Source organism: Camelus bactrianus, chromosome 4 (assembly GCF_048773025.1).
Source record: "Camelus bactrianus isolate YW-2024 breed Bactrian camel chromosome 4, ASM4877302v1, whole genome shotgun sequence".
Classification (NCBI taxonomy): domain Eukaryota; kingdom Metazoa; phylum Chordata; class Mammalia; order Artiodactyla; family Camelidae; genus Camelus; species Camelus bactrianus.
Window position 1 is genome coordinate 86454968 of NC_133542.1, and position 27442 is coordinate 86482409.

Sequence of the window (27442 nt, forward strand, 5' to 3'; positions counted from 1 at the left end):
AGCCACCCAGGGAGACTTCCTTAAGTCTTAGGCGCGTGTTCTAACCACATGGGCTTCCTTGTTTAGAAAAGACACACTACACTGATGCTATAGGAAAACTACTCTGGCAAAATGCCTTACAAGATATGAGTTACTAATTTAAACCACAGATGTACACGTTAACATTTCACTAGCTTGACGAGCAAACACGTCTAGGTCCCTACGTTTATTCTCTAAAACGGAGTGGGTGTGGCGTCTGTAACCGTGTGCACAAGGAGCGTCCATGCTCCCCAGAGTTGGTGGCCCTGGGCTGGTCCATTCTTCTTTTCCCAGCATGTCTATTTTTAAAAACCTTGGCACTCACACTGCCTTGTCTATCATCTGGCCCCAAAAGGAACCCAGTGAAGTCACAATTTGCAAACAAGAGGAATGGGCCTAAATCATCCCACCGCCACACACACACACACACACACACACATAGACACACACACACACACACACACACAGTAAGGAAAGTATAATCCATTATAATTTGGGGGATGGGTGGCTGTCCCAAATATAAATAATATATGAGAAAAAGCTATTTTCCAGAATGTTAGTTCATCAAACATTAAGATCCACGTAAGAGATGTTCCAGAAAAGCAGTGGGAAGGGCCAGAATTAATTGGCTGCTAATCTCTGTACTTTTCGTAGGATGTTTCCTCCAGCGGTGGATTAAATCAATGTTTAATGCGACACAGGCCCAGCTGTGTCCATATTAGGAAAGCCCGAGCTCACATCTCTCTCTCTCTCTCTCTCTGTGAAAAAGGGATCTGTCCTCCCTCCCTTTGCTCCGCTTCCACGCCCTGCATGTGTAGGTGGGAGAGTAGGAGCCGGGGAATGTGAACTTGACCCAGCATTGATCAGCCAAGCAGCAAACTCCCATTGTCCTTCAGACTCCAAACATAACTCCTTTCTGGTAGGGATAAGCCCAGCCATTCTGCACACAACACAGCTTTTGTGCTCGGCCGTATGAGATGGAAAAGAACCACAAAGAACATTGAAGCTCTATTAGGCTCATCAGAAACACCTCCTAATGGGTAGAATTCAAGAATCCACCCAATTTATATTCATATCAGTATGAGGTATGTTAGACTCGCTTCCACCTAACAGTTTTCTGGTCATTTGATTGTTTTTATAATTATGAACTTCAATCTACAGTTTAAATAATGGTCTGTTTTAGCCTGGCCTTCAATCTGAGCACTTCTGATTTCACTGCCTTGCTCTCAGGTTCAAGGGCACTGGAAATCATGCTAACGTGCAAACCAAACACGCGGTTGCTGTTTTTCGGCGCTGGTCTGTGACTGTGGCTCAAGTCTCTGTACAAAGAGCCGTGTGTAATGGGAAGCACACAGTTAAGAATGCAGACCGAGGCACCCCCCATCCTTGCCACCTAGAAGCTCTGTGACCTTGGGCATGGCACACGGCCCCTGGAGCCTATGAGCCTATGAAACGGAGATGATGGAGAGCTGTGGTGAGGACCAGAGGAGACGGCACATAAAGGGAGAGGCACCGAGCAGACCAGTAAATGCTAATTCCCTTCCTCGTGCCCTTCAGAAACAAAAGCTGGTCTGGTATTTTGAACCTAAGTAAACTTTCAAAGGTCTCAAGATAACTGAGTTGTGACATCCTAATAAAAAGTCTCACCTGACCACCACACAAGACGCAATGCCACTGGATGGAGCCTGCAGAGAAGTGACAGATCCGGGCCACCGCAGCCATACCTGCCCCCTCCCAAAGGACTGGTAGACACAATGGTGCACAATCTCTTTCTTGTACGCCTCACCAGCACGGAGACCATTCTGTTTCTGGTCCCATCTCACTCAAAACAGTAAGCCCACCATTGCTTCAAGAAGATCATAAAATGAAATCTTATATTTCTACATTCTCCTCTGAAGGTACGAGCATGGCCAGGAGCATAAGAGCAAAAACATCTAAAATCCTAAAAGTAGCTACGTTCACTTAAAACCAATGTAATCATTAAGAACCTGGGCCTTTCAGTTAGACAGATTTTCTTTTCAGTTTCTTCATCTGTAAAATGGGTATAAGACTGTGAATCTTAGCCGTGACTACAAGAAGTACAGTGCTATTACGTATAATGCACTGAGCATCATACTCAATAAAACGCACCTACTCAATAACTTACAGCCCTTTTCCCATTCTGGATAGTCTAATATGTAAAATAGTGTACCCTAGTATACTGGGAAGGAAGGGAGGAAAGGGTTAAATAAAAAATACAATTCTTTAGGGAGTCACACAGCCTATATATTCTTGGATTTACCCATCTGCAGCTTAATTCACTGGAAGTGTTTATGCCAAACCCAGGTAGACATCCCTCAGTTACAGAATCAATGACAGGGACGAAGAAAGACAGTATGAGGAAGAAAGAACCAGTGAGAACTCGGGAGAAGCCAAACTTTGTAATAAGTAAGAACCAAGAAGAGTCTTAAAGAGAACGTGTCCTTGGTTGGCCACGTGGAATGCGACGTCCCATGGCTGAGGGAAGAGGAAGAGGGCACAGAGAGAAAAGGAGATGGGGTACTGGGAGGAAGGGGCGGATGTGGGGGACGACCTCTCCCCAGGGACACGGGCGGCAGGGGTGAAGGGCTCTCCCCAGTCCAGTCCCACTGTCACTTGTTGCCCTGGAGTCTCAGTCCCCCATTCTGACGTGTTGACTCTGGCCTCCCTCCCATGCATTTTCATGCCAGTAAGGTTGCTGAAATTAAGAGCTGAATTGTGAAGCTTTGGGGCATAAATAATGTCATACTGTAAAGTCAGGGCTAATAGCAACCAGGATGCCCTTAACGCTCTTAAGAAAAACCATCTGATCTCTGCAGCTCTCAATGTGGTTTGAAATTTCCCTTGGCCTACAAAGGAAAATATTTTTAGCATGTAGCACAGTTTGTAACAGACATATAAATGCACTGAAAATATAATTTTCAGAAAGCATCTGGGTTTGATCATTTCTTGTTATACCTCAACGCCAAATAGGTTCTACTTTCTCAATATAAGGAACCCTGCAACATTCTGCTACAAACTATGCAGCAATCACTGTAGCAATTTCTCATAAACATCTCATTACTGGCTCTGTTTTCATTTTTTTAAGTGGCAAATACTCTAATGATTTAAATATCAAAGCTGCATTAAAAAATGGGGCGGTCCTTCTGGAACATTTGGCCCCAATGTTTTCCCCTCCTTCAAAAAGCAACCTAGAACTGACTGGACCATTTTCCCCAAGGTCATTAGGGCAGCAGACATATACCAGTATTTACTTTTATGTCTCACTCAAAATATAGACTAGAAAGAGTTGCCGCTGTCCAAGGTAAAACTCACCTGCAGGTTTTACTGATCTGCAGGAATTTCAAGACATTAACGACCTCAGCAAAATTTTTTTCATCTCTTGCAAGTCTAACAGGTTAATACCTGTGAATAATTGATTTAATTAGAAGCGAGTGCCTAACCTTCAATGATCGAGTGGCATAAATGCTCTGGCAGATTGATTATTACTTAAGATTTCTCCTAATAATCTTTCAAACAGCAATTTTCCAGTGGAAGGAAAAAGAAATGCACAAACAGCGTTACTTGGTAGCGAATGTTTGTAAAACACCGCTCGGGACAAAACACATGAAAACTGTCCCAACGCCACGCCAAACTAAGGGCAAGTTTTCAGTCAGTCGGAGGGCAATTCAGCAGATTCCCAGGGACAAAAGGAAGACACTGAGAGGAAAGTAAATTCCAACTTCCTTCTTTCAGAAGTGACAGGTACAACTGGGGCTCAGGCCTCAGCGAGGTGACATGTGGTGACATGAGGTGCAAAGCGACTCTGGCCCTCACCCAGGCCAGTGCCCTCACTCCCCAAAGAAGCAGTGAGGGCTCAGAGAAGGTGAGTGCTTCGCCCACAGCCACACAGCCTGATGGTGGAGGGCTGTCTCCAAAGCTGTGTCTAAGCTATCAGTTGTCCCATTCATCCACCAGCACAGGATAGAGCAGAACAAAACTTCACCACAGCACGCTCCGTGAAAACAGCAAATCGCATACAACGCAACTGACTCACCTCCACTCTTGTTCACTAACCTAAAGATAACGCAGCCTTGCATTCTATGCATCAGACTGTCTGAATCCCACTCAAGAGTGTGATGGTGGCAATTATAACTCAACAGGATCAGGAGCAGAAAACATGGAACCTGTGAAGGCCCCACGAGGAGGACTGGCCTGGAAGGACGGGGCTTTCTGCTGAAGGAGCTGAACACGCTCATCATTTTCGGGCACCAATGAATCATGGACGTCACCCAGACAGAGATGTGTGTGTGACATGAACGCCGCCCTTTTTTAAATACACGCTCGGACCTGGACAGTTTGACAATCACTGACTGTCACCCTGACCTGTGATACACTTGCTGGCTGCCACCGGGCTGTGCTCCCGACACTCTCCTGCTCTGGGTCAGCAGAGGGGACAAATAGGGGCAAAAGCCAGGGACTCTAGTTGGAGTTTGCTTTTGAAAGAGAAGAAGCAGATACGGAATCATCCCTTAAATGCTTTAGAAGGTACATCAAGACACTTTTTCGTTCAACCAATTGCTTTTTCTCATTTGTTGTTTTGATGACCTGGTATTTATAATCTAATTTATTTTTCATCTCAAGAGAGGAATAGTTGTATCTTTTCAAAGGCAAAGACCTAAACTAATCTTTACACACACTCACATTCATCTACACCAAAAAAGATACCAGCTCTTTGATGCTGAAAAGCCCCATATTTCCTATGCAAAACATTCAGTCAGACACACAGGGCTACTATTTAGAGAAGTCTAAATGGTTGGAAGAGGGTCACGTATACCTATGACACATACTTATGAAAACCCCTGGAAAGTGAGTTCACATTACTGCACACACAAAGTATGCTTTTTTGGCCCACTCAAGAATAGAAAAGAACATATTCAGGAAAAAGAGCAGTCATTAATTAAATTAAAAATCACTCCTGCTCAGGTTCTCTGCTATATTCAAGTATTATCTTTTCATAGGTCTTGCAAAAACTAAGGCAAGGATGAGACCAAGCTAATTTGGATTAAAAATAGCTGCTAAAAATATAAAATGGTTTAGTCGAGTAGACTGAGGACCAAGGGTCCTAGATCCTGGCTCTGACATTGACGAGGGCCACGAACGTAGGCGCATGGATGTACCTCCCCAACGGTTTCCCCATGGGCGAAAAGATGAACTCTCCTCCAAGACCTGTTCCTCGCTAGGGTTCTAAAGCAGACCAAAAGTCACGCAACGCCAGAAAAGACTAAAATTTAACCACAAAGCAATAGAAGCCGCACCTAAGAGATATGCCATGCAGATGCTAAGTGTACACCTATTTATATGACATAATGGCTCTCCACAAAAGAGAAGAAAAGAAGCCCTCTGTTCCAGAAGCAGCGAAATGTTCCTAATAGCTTTCCTTGTCAGCAGGTGTCCCAGTGGCAGAAGCTGGCGGAAGTCCCCGTGAGCACCGTGGCCGGCCACCGCGAGAGCCCAGAGACCTGGGATGCAGACCTGAACAGCAGTGCGTGCGGCGAAGCTGTGCGACGTCAGCGTGAAGCGGGCGTGCACGTATGTGCAGCCGTGTTCATGACTCACCGCACTGCCTGTCTCAGGGCTTGCCCCCGGGCGTGGGAGCCGCACGATGAAAACACATAAAATGTGCCTTTGATGAAGAGTCCACCACAGTATGTCTTTTGCCTACTAGAGAGAATGGGGGCAGTTCCTCTTAAAAAGTGGAATCAGGTGTTTTTCTATTGACAAAAGGTTTACAATCCGAAGCTGATATCTTTGTCATAATTCTTTGAGTTTACCTTGTTCCTTCTTTCTAAAGATCTCTATGAAGTAGACAAAGCACCACTACGAGGAAATCCAATTAAATGGAACCACTTTACAAGAGCTACAGTGCCCTTAAGGGGGTTTCTCTGTGGGCACACAATGTGTACAAACCGGAAGAACAGGTAATGCCTGTGCATCCGAACGTGGCCCGCCAGACCCTGCCCCTTGAGGACGACCACATAGGCTCCCCTGCACAATGAGCTGGCCGACTTGTGATCGAGGTTGGGGAGGGTGGGGACAGCCAAGTCTCCAGTCTCCAAGCATGCTGTCTTCTCACAGACTTAGCCTTCTGACTGAACTTGGCAAATACTGAAGTCAGCCTCTGCGGTTCCCCCTAGATCTCAAACTCAGAGCAGAGGCCCCTTGTGCAAGTCTTGAATGCTGGATGGTTTGCAGAAGTCCACACAGATCGTGGGCGCGTGGGACGGGGCTGTCCCCTTTCAGCGTTGTATGCCCACTGCTCAGCACAAGGCTGGGCGTATGCACTGAATGAATAAATTAGACCACAAAGCCAAATACTTGGATTGCTCAGGAAGACTGCAAAACTGAAGGACTCGAGGAGTTTAGATCACACTCAGCAAAGAAGGAAAATTCTTTTGAAAGAATATATTCCAGAATATGACATAATTATGGATTGTACCAGTTGGTCCCAGCCCTGTTTATGGAGGTCCTCATTTAGTGGGTGTGGCCTGAGCCTGGGATCTGTAGTTTTAAACAGCTTCCTGGATTATTGTAGATCGCGGTCTCAATATAACTAGGCTAGGAGGCCCTGAGGCCCTCCAACCCAAGCCTGCATGATCTCTTTATTAAAACCCACGTGCACAGGCCACTACAGACTGACTCCACCAGCTGACCTGAGCCAGATAGGTTTTCCAAAGCTAGTAGCTCCTGCTTCCTTTTCCTTCTGGTTCAAAACGCAGAACAGCAGGTTTATCCTCAGCCCACCAAGCAAGCCCTGGATTTCTCTCCAGAGTCAGGGAGACGCTGCTGGTCATGCAGGTATTTAATGATGCTTTCAAAAGGTGTCCATGAATACCTTGTGGACATGAAAGTTCAAGAGTCGAAAACCAAGGAGCAAAAGTCTCTCTAACAGTTCCCCTCACTCCAGGAGACGCCCTAGTCCCTGTGCGGAGGGGAAAGGCTTGGCGTTTCATCCAGGGAGACTGCTTCCTAGCGAGGCTGCTGGCCGCTGGGCCCCGGTGCCTGATGGCCACTCAAGTACCAGCACTCTTTCTACAGCCTTCAGGGGCTCCCTGTGCCTCCTGCATTTTGTGCAAACTTCATCATCACGTTCAAGCCCCTGTGCAGGCTGGCTGTGTCCTGCTTCACTACCAATCCCCTTTGCAGACCCTGGTCTCCATGCAAAAGGTAACGGTAAACTTGTTCCTAACAAGGAAAATGGAGGGGGGAGATCACTGCTCCAAATCGTGGTCAAAACGCATTCACCAGGTGCATTTTATCACTGTAAAAACGCACTCACCTGTCTATTTTTGGGGGGCCAAATGGCCTTGGTCAGAGTGTGGTAGGGGCCAGGGGGAGGGGGCTGAGAGCGAGGGTGAGGCTGACTTGGGAGGGGGTTCATTTCCTCCACCCCTCCCCCTGAGGAAGTTGCCTCCATTCCCCTGGTCCTGGGGCATGACCCACTGAGCCTTAATCATGCTGTGACAAACCAGTTAGTCAACACCTCTCCCCAGTCCCCATCACTGAGATCTGACATTACCCCATGCTTCTCAAACACACACACTAAGTTTTCCACCATTAGACGTTGAGTATGTCACTCCCCTTCCCTAGGATGGCCTTCTTCCCATCTGTCTGTCCTTCAAGACTGGCTTCAAATGGTACCTCAACCTTTTTTGCTTCCAGAAATTGGAAATGACCTCTTTCTTCCGAACTCGAAAAGTGAGTTCGTTTTACACCGCTTACTGCCTTGTGCCTTAGGTCAGTTGTTTGTGCATTTTTTTCCTACTGAGCTATTAAGCATCTTGAGGGTAAAGCCTGTGTTTCTCTCACCTTTGAGTCATCCACAGTCCCTCTCAGAGGACAGATGTATGGGCTGTATTCATGGAGAGAAGAGAAGGGCAGGGAAGGAAGGCACCTGACTAAGAGGTATGATTTCACATCCTGGAAGAAGCTTCCTCTTGCAAATCTCACCCACCTGGTCTGGGACGCTTGGCAGTCCTGTCGAAGCCTAAGATCTGACACAGTCACAAAGGAAATCTTCAAGGGGGAGGAAACAGTTTTAATCCTTAATTATTCACTTGGTGTCTAGCCTTAGATTACCGTGAATGAGAGTCAAATTCTTTCTGGAAATCAGGTTTTGAAAGGGAGAGAAAAGAAGGAAGGATACAGAGCTTTCATTTGGGGCATCAAAGGAAAACATCTCCTGTTTCATTGTAGTGTCTTATGCTGTGAAGAGGTTAATACATTTGAACAGTATCAAATCACATGCCCCCAGTAATACACAACGCCGGGCACAGACCTTCAATTACCTACTTCTCTCTGGGAGGATGGATCCTTCCTTCCCACATTTCTTTCCCCCTCATTCCATCAGAGACTTCAAAAATTTTTGGACTGGATATACAGCATCATTTGGAACCAAAAAATTATACCCAAAACATATTCATATTCATTCAATAAAATATAGTATGACCAACTTGAGTGATTTTTATTGGCCATTTTGAAGAGATTCACAAGAAAAGTGGAACTAATCAGATAGATATTGGGAATAAGCATTCTTATGGGCTGAATTTGTTCCCCCCAAATTCACATGTTGAAATCCTACCCCCCAGCACCACAGAATGTGACTGTGTTAGAGATGGGGCCTTTAAAGAGGTGATTAAGGTAAGACGAGGGCACACGGTGGGATCTCATCCAGTACGACCCGTGTCTGTATAAGAACAGGAGATGACAGAGATCTCTACACACACCGAAGAAAGACCACGTGAGGCCACAGCAAGAGGGTGGCCATCGGCCAGCCAAGAAGAGAGGCCTCAGGAGAAACCACGCCTGCCCACGCCTTGATCTTGGACTTCCTTCCTCCACACCTGTCAGACAATAAATGCCTACTGTTTAAGTCACCTAGTCTAGTATTTTGTTATGGGAGCCTGAACTAACTGATATGAGCATGAGGCCACAGGTGCCAAAAATAAGGAAAACTGGGCTAAAAATGAAAGTATTTTAATAAAATGTCTCCCCATCCCTTGTGATTGCCAAGCAGTGTATCACTGAGGTCTGTGAGAAGAAGGGCCACCGCTGCGATGAACAGTAAGTGACAGTGGTGGCTCAGTGGCAAGGCAGGCCCTGTCCCAAGCGGGGCCAGAGAACACAGCTCTGAGGATCCCTGACAAGAGGTTTAGTCACTTAGGAAGTGTGAGTCTAACTACTAGGCAAGAATGACAGCAAAATTATTAGGGGCCCAAACCACACCACATTATGGCAACTGCTATGATTGATATAAAAAAAAACCCCAAGGATCTCACAGCACATATAATTTGAGAAATATCACTTCTCTGGAATTTGCAAAACAACCAGTCTCAGCCCTCTTGACTGACCATTAAATGTAGAATTCTTCTGGACCCCACTGAGATGAAGCACCCTAATGGGCCTTTAGCTTATGTTGGTAGTATCACACAACCGGCGCTAAAAGAAGCCTACGGTTAGCCCCCTGATAAACCACCGGGCTTTCTCCGTGCTAAAAGCGCGTCACGGCGCAAGCGACACAGAGTGCCTTGCATCGTGTCTTACCAAGTTTCCTCAGTTTTGTGACCGCAGCACTTTTCCCTACAAGACTTAAGTTTTCCATCATTTGCTTGTGCGGCCTTTGGCAACGTGCAGGTGTTCGTTTGGAAAGGAGAGGCATTTTCCAAGATGACACGATAACCTGATGTTCTTAATTCTGGGCGCTTGATTCCCGCCTACGTAGGTGACGGGCCATTAGCCATCTTCTCCAGCCTCACCGCTGCCACTGCTGCCCGTGATCCTGCCGCGGAGGGCTGCCGAGCCAGAGAAGGGCTGTGCGGCTCACCGGTGCCACCACGGTGCTCGCTAGGACCTTGGGAAACGGCGCGCCGCCGGGGAGTTGGCATTAAGAGCTGAAGAGAGGCTGGTACTTAGCTCACACCCCTGTGAACGCCTCCTGTGAGGGGCGCTCCGGCCCCTCGCCCTGATCACCGGGGCTGGCACCGCAGGCTGAAGGGCGTCTGTGGACCCGCCACCTCTATCTTCATAATTACGTTTAACAAAAATCCGGATGATTTCAATAACGTCTCTTCAGTGGGGGATTTTAAGGCATTATGCACTTAGATTTTAATTTGCTTTAAAGCAGCACTATTCAATATGAAGACCTGCAAGCCACATTTGTCATTTAAAATGTTCTAGTTGCCATGTATAAAAAGGAAGCCGTAACAGCATTTTAGCTGTTATATTTTATAATTTTAATAATACATTTTATTGGGTATATATATATATATATATATATATATATATACATATATATATATATGTAGGATTACCATGTATCCAAAATGTAACCGTTTCAACACATAACCAGTATTTTTTAAAACTTTTCATGAGCTCTTTTACCTTCACTTTTTTGTACTAAGCCTTCTAAATCTGCTGTGTTTTCACCATTCAGCTTAATTGGATGCTCAATTTTAATCAGTAATGCTTGGTCTGAATTTAGAGTTCGTGGAATGTACAGATGAAAAAGTAGATCCATTCACATACTCAAGTTGTTCCAAACCATGACTGTATTATTAGAATTTAAATTTAAATTGAGATTACATTAAAATAAATATTCAGTGCTTCAGGTACACTAGATATTTTTCAAGTGCTTAATAACCACCTGTGCCCAGTGACTCCCGTATTGGACAGGGAGCCCCTGAGCGTCTACTGTGTGCATCCCCGTAGGTGAGGCAAGGGTGAGTCAGACACGACCCCTGTTTCTATGGAACGTGGGGGTGGATGTATGAGATTCATGCACAAACAGCAACGCTGTAAGGCAGGTGATGATACTTGCTAACTAGAGACAGGAAAGCATTCCAAGAAGAGAAAAGGGTATCCCTAAAGGAAGGCTAGTGGTAAAGTACATAAATATTGGAGACTGATAATTATGTTTGGGTATATGCCTAAGAGTGGTGAAAAACAAAGTTTAAGAAGACAGCTGGGGGGCAGTTCTGCTGATAGCCTCAAGTAGCAGGCCAAAGAATTTTTTCTAAATGGGGGAAAAGTTTCCGGTGAGGGCAGATGTGAGCTGTGTTTTGGGAGGAGTCACTTAGCCTTGATGTGGATGGTGGATGGAAAGAGGGGCAGCTTGGTGGCTAGAAGAGCAATTAGCTGCTGCACTAGTCCAAGCAAAAGATAATGAAAAAATGGAGGAGGTGCTAGGAAAGGAAAGAAAATTATGAATGTAATAAATATGTACATCGTAATATCAGGACTTGGTAACGTGGGCAGGAAATCAAGGAAAGGGAAGGGTCAGAGTTCTGTAACAACTGAAATAAGGAAGTACAGGAGAAAGGCTGGAAGGGGAAAGTTAGTTCTAATGTATTTGCATATTAATGTTTTTCTAAAAGATTGGAGTGTATGAACACATGGGCTGGTGAGTGGGAGGTGATCTTTGGGCCAGCATGAAAGGAAATCAAAATCTACTAATAGAATTGCCAAATTAGCAGAATGGGCAACTTTCTTAGAACTAATGTATGCTATTCTAACAGTTGGGAGGGTCAGAGTAAATTAAGTTATGACCACTCATTAGAAAGCTATGCGGCTGTTAAAAATTATTGCTCTTGAATTATATCAAGGGATATGGGAAACTGCTTAAGATATATTTTTAAATGAAAACATTAAGTTTGGATAGTAAGATTACAATTTTGTTTTAAAAGGGTATGCACTATATAGCAGATAGCACAGAAAATGTGTGGAAGGACACATGCCAGGCATAGATTATCTCTGCAGGGTAAAATTAAAAGGGGCAAGGGTTCTTCTATTTTGCTGTTTCTTGAGTTTGCTAGGGAGAACATATTATTTTTATTTTTAAAAAAGGAGGCCAAAAAAAGGGGTAAACTATGTATTCACACGTCCAGGAAAATGACTGAAAGGATTTCTATCAAAAAATTATCTCTGGACCACTTTAATTTTCTTATTATAAAATTTGTCTATTTCAATATGTAATATTTCTATAATCAAAAAAGCCAAAGAAGGAAATCGTCTATAATATCAATGGCACAATCAATTTTTAAGTCTGTCTGCAAAGCCAAAGGTTATAGGGTTGGGTGTTCCTTACAGAGATTTGGATCCAGTTTCTTTTACTTCTTTGGGGCTCATGCTTACGTTGATTGCTCCTGAAGCTATTTCCACATTAAAAAAAAAAACAAAACTGATTTCCATTCAACGTGGCCAAAAAGGAAAATGGAGGCCAAGCCCAAGGCAAGCCTTCGTGAGAAAAGACAAAAAGGCCTCTGTAACCTGTGGAATGAAAACTTCGCCAGTAGAATGTGACTCTTTCGTCGTGAAAGACTTCAATCGCCGGTGGACAGAAATTTTTAAGGAGAACAAAGAGCATAGGAGCGATTTCAGAGCTCTGCTTGTCATTCCAGGCCAAACACACCAGTAACTTTATATTATAATGATGGGGACCAAGAACAAGGTGTCCCATTCACTGTGAGGCTCCTGCGACCAGAGGGTGCGGAGTCTCTCACTGAAGTGGAAATGAGCAGGAACTCTCAAGGAGCGTGGAAAGGGCCGCGAGCAGGTAAACCAGCATCGCCCACATTAATAAGGGCAGAAAACGGGTGAAGAGATGAAAAGACGCCGTCCAATCATTCACCAATGGAAAGATGTGCACTAAATCAGGGTCTTTTCTGTCTTCCACTGTTGTTTTTACCCGAACGGTTAAGCACCCAAGGAAATACCAGTTGGGTCTTAAAGACAATTTATGGCCGGGCTGGCCTCTGTGCACCTGGCTGTGTTTTGACAGCAGGTTTCGCCAGTTTATAGCGGAGATTCTTGTCTACGCTATAAGCTGTCACGAATGCAACTGGACCTTTGGAAAAAATGCACTGCTCAGGGGCAGACCTCTCCCCGCCATGCACGCCTCCCCCTTTTAATGAAAAGCAAAAGCCTCCTGCTGGTGGCAAAGCCTCCTCTTCTTCAGGGGAAATGACAGAGGCTCCTGGGAGCCAGGGGGTCAGCCCCAGGGCTACAACCCAAGCGAGCGGGGCGCGCCTGCTTCTGGGCACTGGATTAAGGAACGCTTTCTTTTCTCTTCCCTCAGGGCAGACTGCTGAACACAGCGGCCTTGTTGTTCGGGGCCAGGACATTCGGGATTGTGCTCTTTGAGCTCCCGACGCTTCCCGGCTTCCAGGCCACGCTCAGAACGTCTGGGAGCCTGGCAGCCGCCAGGCCTAGGAACTCAAGGCAGATGGCTTCGGGGGATCCCCGCTCCCCAACCCCATCTGAAACAAGAGCAAGCTCGGGCTATTTCAGATCAGACAGATCTTAACTTTGTTTCCTCGGACTTCTGTACTCAGTGAGTGGCCTGCTTTGGAAGCCACCGTCTTAGAAATCATAGGAGCTCGTGATCATATACACAAGTTGAAAGCACTGCCTCCCAGGACCGGCGCTGCCTCACTCCACCCAGTTCTGTTTTGCGCTTTTAGGACGCAGGATTTTACTCTTTTTTGCTCCCAGAAGGATTGAGCCAAACAAATAACTTTTACCAGGTGACACGCATTCCTGAACCAAAGGCAATGTGTCCTTTTTAGGAAAGAGCCCCTGGTGGCCGGCATTCCCCCCTGTGTGGCAGAACAGGAGAAAGATGTAGGTAGAAGAATGAAAAGGTAATGGAGAACAGCCCCTCCTGTTCCTTAATTTCATGGTTCACAGACATTCATTGACATTCAGACACTCCCAAGGGGAAGCTCATATAACCAGCCGTGAAACCAGAAACGGGCAGGCTAACAGGGCGGCTTGCCTGGGCCCAGGGCAGGGTTTCTCACCACCGCGGGCGTCTAGTCCCGGACACGAGGGCCCACTGTGATGGGTCCGCAGCTGCTCTGGGGGCCAGCCCAGGCTGGGAAAGCTCCAGGCCTACAGGTTCCTTTGACCAACCGCATCCAGGATGCCACCCTCGGACCCCCAGGGCCCAGGCTCTAGCTAGGGTCAGCACGTGGGGCCGCCCTTCAGGCTCTAGGAAGACCAGCCCCGGGGAGGGTGACGGGGCGAGGAGGCTCCAGGTCAGGTGATTCCCACGGAGCTTGGGCTGACCGGGAACCACCTCTCCCCCAGAGCTGCCCATGGGCTGAGAGGGAGGGAGAGAAAAAACCCTGCAGTCGGGTGGGTCCCAGTCTGCAGGACAGAGAAATAAATCTAAACTGCTCATTCAGGTGGGAAGGGCAGCCTGAGGCAGGGATGCAGAACTGGAGGGGGAAGTCGAGGGGCCGCCGCACGGGGGCCATGATGGAGAAACTCTAGGTATGAACTGATACCTGGTGAGCCGCCCAAAGTACACACCCCGCTTTGCAAGACGTCACTTAAAGGGTCGACCAGCACGTCCACCTCCAGCACCAGGGTCACGTGAGGCAGAGGCCTGGGGCACACATCGCCATCGGGGACGAAAAGAGGGGAAGCCCATCGTTTTCCTGACCTCCGGGCACTCCACTTATATCAGTGTATATATAAATACATCCCTGTCCCGGCTGACATGCTAAGGGACAAGCTTCCCAGAGGCAGTTATCTTAAGCGCACCTGTGGTATTCCGGAACTCTCAAGCCAGTCTCGGAAGATGTTTTCAACAGACAACTCAAGCCTTTAAAAATAAAACAACAACAAAAGGGAAAGGGTTAAAAAATCACCGAGCACTTACTGCACGGAACAGTTCTAACTATCCGGGCACATCACAGCATCGATTTTCCAGAGAAATCTGGAGAAAGTGCAAAATTCCAGGTCCAAGGGAGGAGGGAGACCCGGCCACATTCAGTACAGCTTCTCTTCAGTCAATGAGAGCACATGGTGAAATCTAAAGACCAAAGGCCAGGCACAATACATGCTTTTCATGCCCTGAGAGGAACTTTTTGGTTGGGAGTGCCAGTCAGGGAGGACGGGGCATGTGCATGGGACACATCAGGCTTGCCTGCTTCCTGGAGGCAGATGGAGTGAAGAGAAGTCTCAACATTACGGCACCCAGTGCATCAAAATGAAATTCGAACTTCATAGCGGAGATGGGTTACAACAAGCAAAAATGATACAAGTCATACTGGGGCCCCGAGAGGCTCGGACGCACGGAGCACGCGTGGCTGGCTGCTGCCTGTTTTCAAGCAGGCCCTCATTCTGCTTTATTTGAAATATTGTGATTGCTTGTTGTGTCTGATCCAAAGCCAGCTGAAATCCTTTCGGTTTCATGCCCTGCTGATTTAAATACTCCTTAAATTTACAAAGAATCCAATATATTGAGGGTCAGTAGACTTTGGGTTATATCTTCCTGTTTCCTGGAGTTTAAGGAATCCCTCCCTGGCTTCTGGATGACTCCTGCTCATGCCTGGTATCTCTGGCCACAGAAGCCTTCCTTGAGCCCTCTCCCAGGCTGTGTGTGTTACACCCAGCACGCTGCCTGTCCCCTGTGCCACGGCATCCGTCACAGTCTGTGAGTGCGACTTATTTGATTACTTGACTTTTCACTGTCTCCTCGCTGGATCGAAGCGCCCTGAGATCACAGTCCATGTCTGCTTTACTCACTTCCCTAAACCCAGCACTTAGGACAATTCTCGGTATAAAACGGGATCCCCATAGATATTTCCCATTTGAATGAATGAAAATACATTTCATTGTAGACTCAGTAAAAAGTATTCTCTTTTAACTCAATACTCACCCTTCTTAGTAAGACATATCCAAGTTGTTACACTCTGTATCTTTTTTTACTTTATGTATTACATACTACGTGATACACGTGATACACACGCATTGTTCCCTCCTCCCTCCCTTTGGAATTGTAAAGACGCTGCGGAAGGCTACGGTGCTGTCTGAGGGCTGAGTGCTCCCCACACAGCTCGAGGGCTGGGCTGCAGTGAGAAAGGGCCTGGGTGGGCGTGGGGAAGACGGCGCCGACTGATTTGTCCCTTCTTTGTCTTCTCCAGTGAGAAGCAAGTCACCCGTGCCCTGGTCTTCCCTGGTGCCAGAGCAAACCCAAAGGATGTGGAAGGAGGCAACTATTGCTATTTCCAAAGAGAAAAGACACAGAGGGAAAGCGGGACCACACAGAGAAAGTGGTTTGGACATTTTCAAGATGGTGCCCACCTGTGGGATGACCAGGCGGGAAAGAGGCCAGAAGTGAGCATGGGGAGGGTGATACCTCCCTAGGCTGCCTGTCCAGCCCCGGGTCAGTGGAATTACTGGCTGTGCCTTGGATGGAAGATCAGGTGCCACCATCCCTGGGCTCGTCCCCACTATTTCTTTGTTGTCCTCTAACGTCACCAATGTCAGTGCCAATGGCCAAGTCCCCTGCATAGACTGTGAGAGTGTGGGAGTGTGTGTGTATGCTCATGGGCGTGCATGCAAGTGTGCACTCAGACACCCGTGTGGGAGTGTCTGTGCACGCACGTGGGGTGGGGCCACCAGAAGAGAGAAGTATCTCCCAGAGCACCACCTCAAATCAAGCTCATTGTCCTTTCTTGGGTGTGATTTATTGTCTAGACCACAGAAAGGGGAGCAGCAAAGGCCCGTAAGTGGCATAGCTGATCTGCCAGGAGGAGGAACGTGGGGCTGAAGACACTTAGAGTAAGTGTCCACGGAGACTTGACGTTGTTTTATTTTCTAGTGAGATGTCTGAGGCTGGAAGGTAAGATAGATTTTTGTCTTTCCATTGAAGATGATGCTCAGTGGAAGGGCTGGTCTTGTTTGGAGTGAATGCAAAACATCCCCACCTTGCCCGGCTCCTGGGTGGGCAGTGCACGTGGTGGGGTCGAGTTCCTGCCCCAGGACCTGAGTGGGGCTGCAGAAGCCCTGCTGGCGCCCTGAAGTTGTTTGCCCTGATTTAGAAGCAAAGGTCCATTTTCTTCCCTGTCCTTCCTTCAATAGTAGGAAGCAGCCCATTCATTTGCTTCCTTTCCAGCCAAAGAGGGACACTCCTGTGTCTAGAGCCCAAACTTCAAGCGACACCCAGGAAAGCAGCAAGAGGCTGACTCGGAACTGAGCTTCCCTGCGCTGGGGCATCTAGGAAAACGGGCATCCTTACACCGTCCACAACTTAAGAGGAGGATGGAGAATTTAGAACGGATTTAGGAAAGAGCAGTAGTGATGATCAAAGGGGTGAGCACATTGGATCCACAAGGGAGGTCAAGGGAACTGGGATTAAATATCCTGAAGAAGAGAAGTCTGGGGAGTGACTGCAGAGCCATTTTCAAGTGATTTTACAAAAGATGGTGAACAGCTGTTGTGCATCCCTGTGGAGGAGTAAGAGGACATGGAGATAAATTTCCTTCGGGGAATTTTAGCTTAAAGACACTTCTTCAGGGGTGGCATGGCGGGGGGTGCTGGGGAGTTGAGTCCTGGAATGTTACAGGGTGAGGTCCAGGTCTTCACCAGAGAGGACTGAGAACAGGAAAAAGCTTCTTTGAGACCATCCGATGGTCTGCGGAAGGCTGAGGTGGGAAAGCCGAGGGCGTGGGTATCTGATAGGGACATGTGACAGACACGAGTCAGTATGCTACTGTGCTTGTGGACAGACGTGGGACCCCAGGCATGGGGAAGAGGCACTGACTGCTTCGGGTGGGACAGCTGGAAGGGGCACAATGGGAGGTGCACTGGGGGGTCTTCTTAAAGGAGGCAAGGCTTGAACTATGCCCTGGGCGAAGGCTGTGCTGTCCCAAATGATGCAGCAGAACCAGTAAAAATGAAGAAAGTGCACGCAGGGCACAGAGAGCAGAGGCAGGAACGCCCAGAGCTGTGGTCAGCTTGGCCGGCACACAGAATGAGGTGAGAAAGGAAATGGGGTGTCCTGTGAGAACCCTCACGTCCTGCCATTGAGCCCTGGCTTCATCAAGGAGGCTCTGACTCAGGGCCGTAGAATGGTACAAACAGAGTGGAACCGAGGAAGAGTCACCACGGGAGAAGGGGCTGGAGGCAGGGAGACCAGAGAGGAGGCTGTGAGTGTGTTCCGATGAGATGCAATGAGAGGAGGCCTAAACAGATGTGGGATGCTGTGAGTGTGTTCCGATGAGATGCAATGAGAGGAGGCCTAAACAGATGTGGGATGCTCAGGAGGGATGTGGGGAGTGGCGCTGGACGAGTCCCGCTGGGGAAGTGAGGGGTGGTGTGTGGACAACGTGCCCCCTTGTCCTCTGTGGGATGACTTTTCGTGTAAGGTATATGCCCGTGTACAATCTGTGCTACAGTCTACGACCTGGACAACTGGCCAGGCCAACTGGGAGGGTGAGTTCACCAGAAAGTACTCACGCAAATATCTCTTGGCCTTTAGTATAGGCACACACATATTATACAGTGGCACTGAAAAAAAAAAAACAAACAAAAACTCCTCTATCCACTGACAAGCAAAGGGATAAAAGCAATAAAGTGGTAGCTTTGCTTATTAAACACCTGCAATGTACCAGAAACCACAGACAAAATCTCATTTAAACTTTACAGTGTCAGTGTGAAGCCAGTATTATTCTCCCCATTTTAGAGATGAGCAAATAAAGGCCCAAGAGGTGAAGGGACTTATCCAAGGCCTCACAGTTGGTGCTTGAAGAGCTGGAATGCAAACCTATGTTGCCTGGCTACAAAGCCCCCGCTTTGCTTTCTGTGCTGAATTCTGGCTTCACAATACATTGGTGGATGACCAGCCTGCAGAAGGGCTCCGAGCCTGCGCTGGCTCTGAACAGCACTGACCTCTCCTTCTTGCTCACATCTGCTCTGCTGCGGTTGCCCTGATTGTCTGCCCTTCGATTACAGGTCTGAAGAGATGGGGACAGCCTTGGGAGGGGCAGAGGTGTGAGGGCAGGAGAGTTCATTGTTCAGCTGCATCCAGGAGCAAAAGACACTCTCCCCTCAATGAAGAGGACCTGTGTTTTCAGATCACTGTCCTCTGGAAAGGTTCAGAGCATCTTATAACCGTTATCACTTCACTCCTCAAAATATCCTCGTGAAGTGGGCATCAATGGTCGTGCGCCTTTTTAGCAGATGGAGAAACTGCAGCCTAAGAAGACTGGTCACAGTCAGTCCAGGCTGTAGAAAAGGGTTAAAGAAAAGACACAGGTTTCAAGACTCCCAGGATCAGAGCAGGCATCAAATCACACCGATGGATGCCTGTTTGCAGATTCCTAACGTGGAATCAGATGTTCAACCAGGAGAGGAAGATAAAAGCATTGACTAAAGAGAATTTTGAAGGTAGTATAAGTGGCCTTACCTCCCAAGAAAATTATGAGGCCATGTGAAAAAGCTTAATTTTCAAGGAAGAAATGGGCTGTATGTTTCAGGAAAAACAAATAAACAAACATGTACATAATTTTTGCTGTTTTGATCATAATTACTGAGATGACCATACAGGTGAATTCTGAGTTCCGGACTTGGATCTACAGCAGTGGTAAAGCAGAGAGCTGACTTTTTCAAACCAAGACACTGAGAGTCAAAGCCAGCGCTGAATGTTTCCCCTCTGAGATCATGTGGCTTAAATAATCACAACAGACAGGCAGAAGCATTTCCACTTCGCTGGGACCCAGGACTCACAGGAAATTACTCTTCTGCATGTCTGATCACTATGGAAATTGATTTTCTACAGATAGCTCAGAGTACACAGCCCCACAACCGCACGCTCCCCGTATCTGTACTAGTGAGCAGCACTCCTGCGTCATTACTGAAGCCCCATGGGTGTCCGAGACAGCGGGTTGTTTCACCCTCTGGCTGGAGAGTTCCCTCTGCTGACCTCCCACATCCTGTATGAGGCAGCTCGAAGTTTAGGAGTGGGTCTCCAGACGCTGTGGGCTACAGCCGTGGTCACGTGTGGTTAACGCTACAAGGCAGAGAAGATGCTGGACAACCTGCATGATGCAAAGTGACCAGTGGTCCTCTCTGTGATGTTACAGTGCATAGAAACAGACCCAGGCCTGCATGGAAACGGTGCTGCGTGCGCTGTGTGGCTTGTTCGGTGGGTTTCTGAGGGCGGAGTGCCGGACGGGGAGCTGACCATTAGCCATATCTGCTGCCTGTGCCTATCAACTTGCTGCTGGTCAGGAGAGATGCCCTTATCACTCTTGGCTCTGTCTTTGGCATCTCAAGATTCTAAAGATCACATTCTATCTGCGCCTCTAAAGGAAAGCACAAGGCCCCAGTAACATCCACAGGAAGTAAGTGAAGATGGGCAGAATTTGGGAAATGCAGTTCCAGACGGGTGCAAGCTTTGGGAGCACCAGTGCTCAGGGTCTGAAACGGAAAATGCTCCTATTCTGAACTGCAACTTACATTCTGTATGGATTTTTAAATTTTACTAATTGACTTTTTTAAGTTCCCTCCCTATATGTGGATACAAACAGCGTACCCCTCATGGCTTTGCGCACAGTTACCTCTTTTCTTGAGCAAAACCAAGTCACTGTGCTTGGGTCAGGAATGACGGCTGCTGAGGTAATAACACCGACAGAGCGCTCCTGAGCCCCGTGGGGGAGGAAGAATCTTGAATTAAAACAAACACAAGAATGTGCACACACAGACGTCATGACCGATGAGCAACGACAGAACCAGCAGCTGTTCATACCTGCTGATACCAGGATATCGGGTGGGAAGAAAGGCACATGGGATAAGGCACTCCCTGGGGTGCTTTTCTGCCAGGGCAGGCTGGCATCCAGGATCTGTCTGGATTTCCTTCTAAGCACTTTTAGCTTTTTCTTCCCTTGGTCTCATAAAACAGCATTTGACAGAAACCTCACACAGGAGGTGTCTAAAACATCACTCCCCGTCTCCCCTCTTCTACCTTCAAATACTCTCCTTTTCACTCCCTCTGCCTCGTACTGATTCCCAAGACAGAATACCCGCCGCCCGGACTTCCAGAGCCAAGAAAGAAAGGTCAGGTCGTGCTGGACTCTATTCAGCTTACATAACCAATCAACCAAGTCTTAACTCTGGAATATCCCTCAGATCTGTTCATTGCTCTCGAAGCCCACTGCCACCGCCCCACCCACGGTTCCAGCTCTACGTGTCTTGAGTGAACTGCTGTATCAGCTTCTAACCAGCCTCCTGAACTGTAGTTCTCCTCACCCCCATCCGTCTTTCACGCCGACTCCTAATCTGCTGATAGCACTCCTCTACTTAAAACCTTCAGTGGTACCTCTCTGCCTGATCTCCGTGCACCCAGGACTCACGCTCCCCAGAGCACTTCCTACCCTGAGTCACGACCTGTTTCATGTATGTCTTCAGCAATCGACCAGGGGCTCTCTGAGAGCGAGGCATAGAATTGATACCTTTCTGTTACCCAGTGTCCAGCCTAAAGCCTGGGTAGGGAGGTGCTCAACAGAGAACGCTAAATTAATCAAGCAAAAGAACCACGGAGAGGCAGTGTGACGCCAATGTGCTGGCTCCGGGATGCTAACTGGCTGGTCCAGTCTGAAAATCTTGGCCCTGTTCAGAACAGCTCACGTGTCTAACAGACGTGTCTGAGGATCAGTTCGCAATGGGGCCAAAGATTAGCGGGGGCAGGTGAGGGGCCTTCGGAGACCTGGGTAAAATTGGTGCGGCATGCTACGCAGGTGAAAGGGTTCGCAGTCTGACTTAATAGCTAGCTTAGATTCTGAGATTAGTTAGCAGAGAAGGTGTTTCAGTTCCAGAGTATATTCTAGTCTACTTGCTAAAACACATTGATTGTTGGAATGAAATTGCCTTAACTTTTAAGGAGATCTTTAAAAAGAAGTTTAAGCCTGCTAGCCAAATCATGATCCTAACTGGGAAAGGCAAATTTCGAAGGGCGAAGGTTGGTGGCCGGTGGCCACCATTTAATGGAGACACTGCTTTAACTCCCACAATCACAACAAAAGTCTCTTTATGGACCCACAGTGTGTCCCTCAAAAAACATCTGCAATGATAAAAATCCAGGTCCCCCAAAGCCAGAGGGCTTGGGGCCATCCAAATGAACTCCATAACTTTATTAGGAAGAGGATGAAAAGAAAGATGACCTCCAAAACTAAAAATGCACTTTGTTGCTCCCATGAAAATTGCTGTATTTGTGCCCTAAAAAGTACTTCTGAAAGAATGCTTAGTCATCACTCAGAAACAGACTTTGGCAACAGCCTAAAGAGGTAATACACCATTTCTATTAATTTTCTTTCTCCTTTTTCTGCACTAGTTCCTAAGGAAATTGCTCCATTCTGTTGAAGGACCTAAAAAGTTAGTCCAAGGCAGGGATGAAAGAAAAGAAAAATTCTCACAGGGAAATGGTTGTTCTTGACTTTAGGAAATGGCCACATCTAATGTGATTTTTTTACATGAAGAAAACCCATACATCTACTTACAAAAAAAAAAAAAAAAAAAAAGATGGTACATCTGAAACATTTCAGACCTTCCAAAACAAGACACTGTAACTTTTAGAACTTTCCTCTCCTCCATTCTTTTCCACAGCAGCTGAGGCCACAGAGTGCCCTTGTCTTGCGTCCTGTATGACTTTCCAGGCCCCTGACTCTGGGGCTCCCCGTGTGTGTGCCGGCTCCCACTACCCACCTGGGCCCACCCCTGGGTCTGGTGGATCATCCCATGACTCCTGTTGGCTGTGCTCAGTCCTCTATTAAGAGAGGAAGGTGAAACTTTCTAGGCTGTAACAAGCCGAACAATAGCAGAGTCATTTTTAACATTACAAGTAAAACTGGGCCCTTAATTCCTAAATTGGTCCTCACCTTTTTTCTTCTGGGATGTTCTCCAACAGCATTTGAAGGAAATCCTGGAATAAGAAAAAAGCAAATCATTAAAGATGTCCATCAATAAATAACCCTGCCCGGAGTCGTGCCAGAGACTGAGCGTTCCCAGCTGCTGACAGATCACCTGCTAGGGAAGATAGGCCGACGCTGAATTATTAGGCTATATACTCAATTTATTAATTTACCAGGGCTTCAGTCCAATCAGTTAAAGAGATTTATTTTTGTGAAAACCACAAACAAATTGAAAAAAGAGTAATGTTTGTTATTTTGACCTAACCCAACAGTTTATTTCATTTCACGTTTGACTATTTTCAAAACGCTGGCCATAGCATTAAAGCACCATCCGTCTCTATGTAACCATGTTCTCCCCTACATGAGCTTTCCCTAGAGATCCTATAACACACGGAATAATCTCAACTCTGAGAGGCTAACATAACTAGCGGCTTTTTTTGCATTGCTCTACGAAAAGATAAAGACAAAAATCAAGACAATTAATATCCCGATGGAGGAACAAAGATCTCACAATTCCAAAAATAGTTCACGGGCCCCTGCCTCTATCTGCAGCCTCTTCCAGAGTCACTGCGCAAGTCCTCAATTGTTTGACGTTTATGATGTTTCCAAAATAGATTTTGTTTCTAATCTAAAGGCATGACTTGCATACACACCCACTTTTACTATGGAAAACGGAAAATTTCAAACACATTTAAAAGTAGCAAAAAAATATAATTAACCTTCATGTAACCATTAACTCACAGCCACTCTACTCTATCCACTTACCTGCCTCCTGTATTATTTAGAAGTAAATCCCGAACATTATATAATTTCAACAATGTTTCAGTGAACGTCGCTAAAAGATAAGCACTCTTAAAACATAGCCACAATTCCGTAAGACCTAAAAAATATTCACACTTAAATGTTCAAAAATCACATTTATATTTAATTTGCACCTTGAATATTGTGTCCAATCTTTTCACCCCATATAATTCTGGAATCTTGATTTGGTCCCAACTAGGTTTGTCAGATAAAATATAGGATTTTTATAGTGTAAGTATGCCCTCAATGTAACTGGGGGCATACCTACACTAAAAAATTATTTGCTGTTTATCTGAAATTCTAAGTTAAATGGGGCTGTGCATTTTTATTTGCCAAATGAGTAAACAAGCCTAGTGTCAACTCTCCCTCATCTGAAGGTTGGATAAGATACATTTTGGATAAATATAGAACATGAAACAAACAAGAACAATATTTAACTTTCTAGGGCCTTGATATTGAACAATAAAAAAGATCTACATTTGAAGGTTTTCTTTTAATAAATGGAAAATAACCTTTTTTATTGTTATTGTTTTTTAACTTTTTAATTGAAGTATAGCCAGTTACAATGTTGTGTCAATTTCTAGTGTTCAGCATAATGCTTCAGTCTTACATATACATACATATGTTCATTTTCATATTCGTTTTCATTATAGGTCACTACAAGACACTGAAATATAGTTCCCTGTGCTCTACAGAAGAAACTTGTTGTTTACCTATTTTATATATAGTAGTTAGTATCTACAAATCTCGAACTCCCAATAAAATAAACTTTTAAATTGGTCCTTGTAAGAGGGCACACGTATAAGCACAGACGATCAAATAGGACACTGCCAAATGAGTGTCCCTGCAGACTGAAGCCCCCAGCACACCAAGTCTGCAGGCCAGACCAGAGCTCTGATGAGATCCATTTAACTCAGAGTGTGAGATGGAAGCAGCAGTGCAGATCCCCGTATTACAAACAGATGGAATTACAGAGGAAGAGAAATCTGCAAACAATTTGTATGACAAGGTGTTCTTTCTCTATCCTGGCACGAAGTGTAGCCGTCCCTACAGCCGTCCCTTTCTCTGTGTTTCTGGGTGGTTAGGTCCACTTCTTCCAGAGGCAAAGTCTCCCTATTAAGAGCGCGAATGAAAGATTTATTTCTTGCAACCTCTCTTCTCCTTCTAAGACCTTACTTGCCTATTGCTGCTTCACCCAAAATAAATGATTGAAATGTAACAAAATTAATATTAAAAACATATATCAGTCAAAATGCAAGGGGGCAAATCCAAATAGAATAATGCCTCACATCTGAAGTCCTTCCTTGCACCTGTAGTGGCTATATGGAGGGAAAATACCAAAGGAAACAGAGTAATATTTAGACTCCAAAGAATTATTTTTTGATTGAGGTTCTTAGAGTCATTATTTTTATTAATTTAATAGTTATTTTGTAAAAAAAAAAAAAAGCTGAATTAGAAATTAACTTTTCACAATCTGATATATTATTAGATTACTGTGCAGATATTTCATTGGCATAATGACAGAATTCTTGCTTTTTAAAAATCCGCGTACTGTAATTGTAATTTCTTACTAATTTTACTTTATTATCTCCTTATAGTCCATATCAACTTACCCCATATTTGTCCAGTAATTTATGTTCAATTATGTGGGGGGGAAATTACATTAACTCAGTGGCAAGGGGGAGAATTTAATTGCATGAGAAGCAGGAAATCCAGCGTTAACCTTAATTCTGCCCTTTTGCATTTTCCAATTACAATTGGATCTTTCTTTACAGAAACGCAGAGCACAAATATTTCAGAATTTTGTGTGAATACAAGTGCAGGAGGTCCCCAAGAAACCCTGCTTCATTTTTTAAGAAAGATAACTGTTCCATTTCTTAGCAGGGGGCATCTGCCTCTTCTTGCCTGGAGCTGAGAACTGGAGGCACACAACAGCCAGCTGGAGGCTGCCAACCAGTGCTGGGGATGGTGGGGCTAGGGGAGCAAATCGATCACAAAAACTCAGTGCTTCAAGCATCTCTAAGACATGATGCCTTAGAGGCTGTGGGAATCCTTGTCTACAGGGCTAGATATTCTTCTGCCCTGTGCTCCATTCAATCACGAAGACACTTGGTCTCATCCAGGCAGTCTTTGTCCCATCAGTGGAATCAATCAACTGGCCCTTCTTATTCCTTTCATAGATATAATCTTAACCACAAAATGCTAGTTTTCCTGGTTCTACTCATAAATTGGCATATGTCCCTTGAATGGACTCATCATAGAAGCTTTTCCTCATTCTCCACAACAGAGTGACATAAAGAGAAAGATATGTCTTAAGATTATTCCTTTCCTTACTGCCCGTTTTGAGTTCTTTCCTCTGTCTTCACTCTTCCCTTCAGTGTGCTGGCACTTTTATAAAAGCAACTTACAAATCTCAATTGGACAAGGAGGGCTTTCCTTCAAGGATGATGCTAGCATCAATGGCAGGACTTAGGGCATTGACGTTGATCTAGGATCACTGACAACGTCATTTAGCAACAAATACTAGGGTTCCCAGTTTGTCACCACTAGAGCCTGAAAAAACAAATTTAACCCAAAAGCAGAAACAATAATTTCGACGTGGGGGTGGGGTGAAAATTTATCTGGATCCTTGACAATTGTTACAAGCTCATGCCTAGTTAAAAAAATACATTCCTTGGGAATTTTTTTTCATTTTCTATTCTCCTAATAATCTATATGCTAATTAGGTCAGTCCCAGACAGCTTATTTTGATTATCACCTAACAACACTAAATTAAGGATTAAGATTAAAAAAAAAAAACTACACTGATTTTGGCACATGGCTAATTTGGTAATTATTTTGTAGTACTGGTAATTATTTTGTAGTATTCAGTAAAAAGCAGGTGCATATAGATTCTACTGGATAACCTGACTGTGACTCTGGCTTGATAATTACATGGATTAGGAATTTCTGTCAGATGTTTTATGAACAATCACCATGGTCATGGGGAAGAGGAAGTAGGTGAGGCAAAACAAAAATCAAAATGTTGAAATAAGGACAATGTTGGCAGGATAAGAACTAAGAAGAAATGAAATGGTCAGGAACAAGTCATTGTTAAGCTCAAGAAAGAAGTTTTAGTTGGGAAGTAGAAAGATGATAACTTCTGAAATGCTGGGCAGATGGGGTGTTCAGAAAGGAAAGAATTCAAAAGTCGGTTGAAAGAAGAAGAAATTGAAGAACTTCTTAATAAAGAAACTGAATCATGGACTTCCTCATCAATAACTAACTAGCAATATAAACAAAAACACAATCCATTAAAAAAAAAAGTCAGCCAAAACTCCACTAACAGCATCCAAACAAGAAAAGAAGCAAAGCCTGTGGCATAAACTTCAAAGAGACAACTAAAGAAAGAAACGTAAGATTCCAACACAGCCTCCAACCTTCCCTCTCTGTCGCCCCCTCCTTCACGCTTAGTGGTAGTGGGACTGGTGAGTTGCCCAAACCCCACAAATTCTCCCAAATACCCACACTTTTGGAAAGAAACTGGAATATCTTAATTTTTCCTCTTTTTTTTTTTTTTGACTGTGAAAATGTTTGCTCAAGTGAGATGAATAAAACTGAAGAAATGAACAACCAAGGATGACACTCTCATGAACTATTTAGGTTCTAGGGCTTCAAGATGAATTGGAGGAACAATATTAATTGAGAGAGTACTTGCAATGGAAAAAAAATGCACCTGAGTTAGATGAAGAGGATCTTGGCTGGGGACATTTAACAAAATTTCAAGAGTTGGTGGAGCTAAATTCTTGCAACAAAGGCTGTACACAGATCCACTGGAGCTCCTCCCCTCCACTCCTTCCATGCATAATATCCAAGTTTCAAACCATAGCTCA

General features: G+C 45.5%; 1 protein-coding gene across 12 annotated transcripts in view; it reads right to left on the reverse strand.

Moving 5' to 3' along the window:
* Positions 1-27442, reverse strand: part of AOPEP (aminopeptidase O (putative)) — a 324317-nt gene that overhangs the window by 82843 nt on the left and 214032 nt on the right. For all 12 annotated transcript variants that reach the window (XR_012506720.1, XR_012506719.1, XR_012506723.1 and 9 more), the window contains exons 10-11: positions 22737-22780; positions 14620-14680 (exon numbers count right to left, since the gene is read on the reverse strand). Coding sequence is in view for 4 of the 12 variants with exons in the window: in XM_074363058.1 (XP_074219159.1) it covers positions 14620-14680; positions 22737-22780 (105 nt within the window). In the remaining 8 variants the exon portion in view is untranslated. The remainder of the gene's footprint in view (positions 1-14619; positions 14681-22736; positions 22781-27442) is intronic.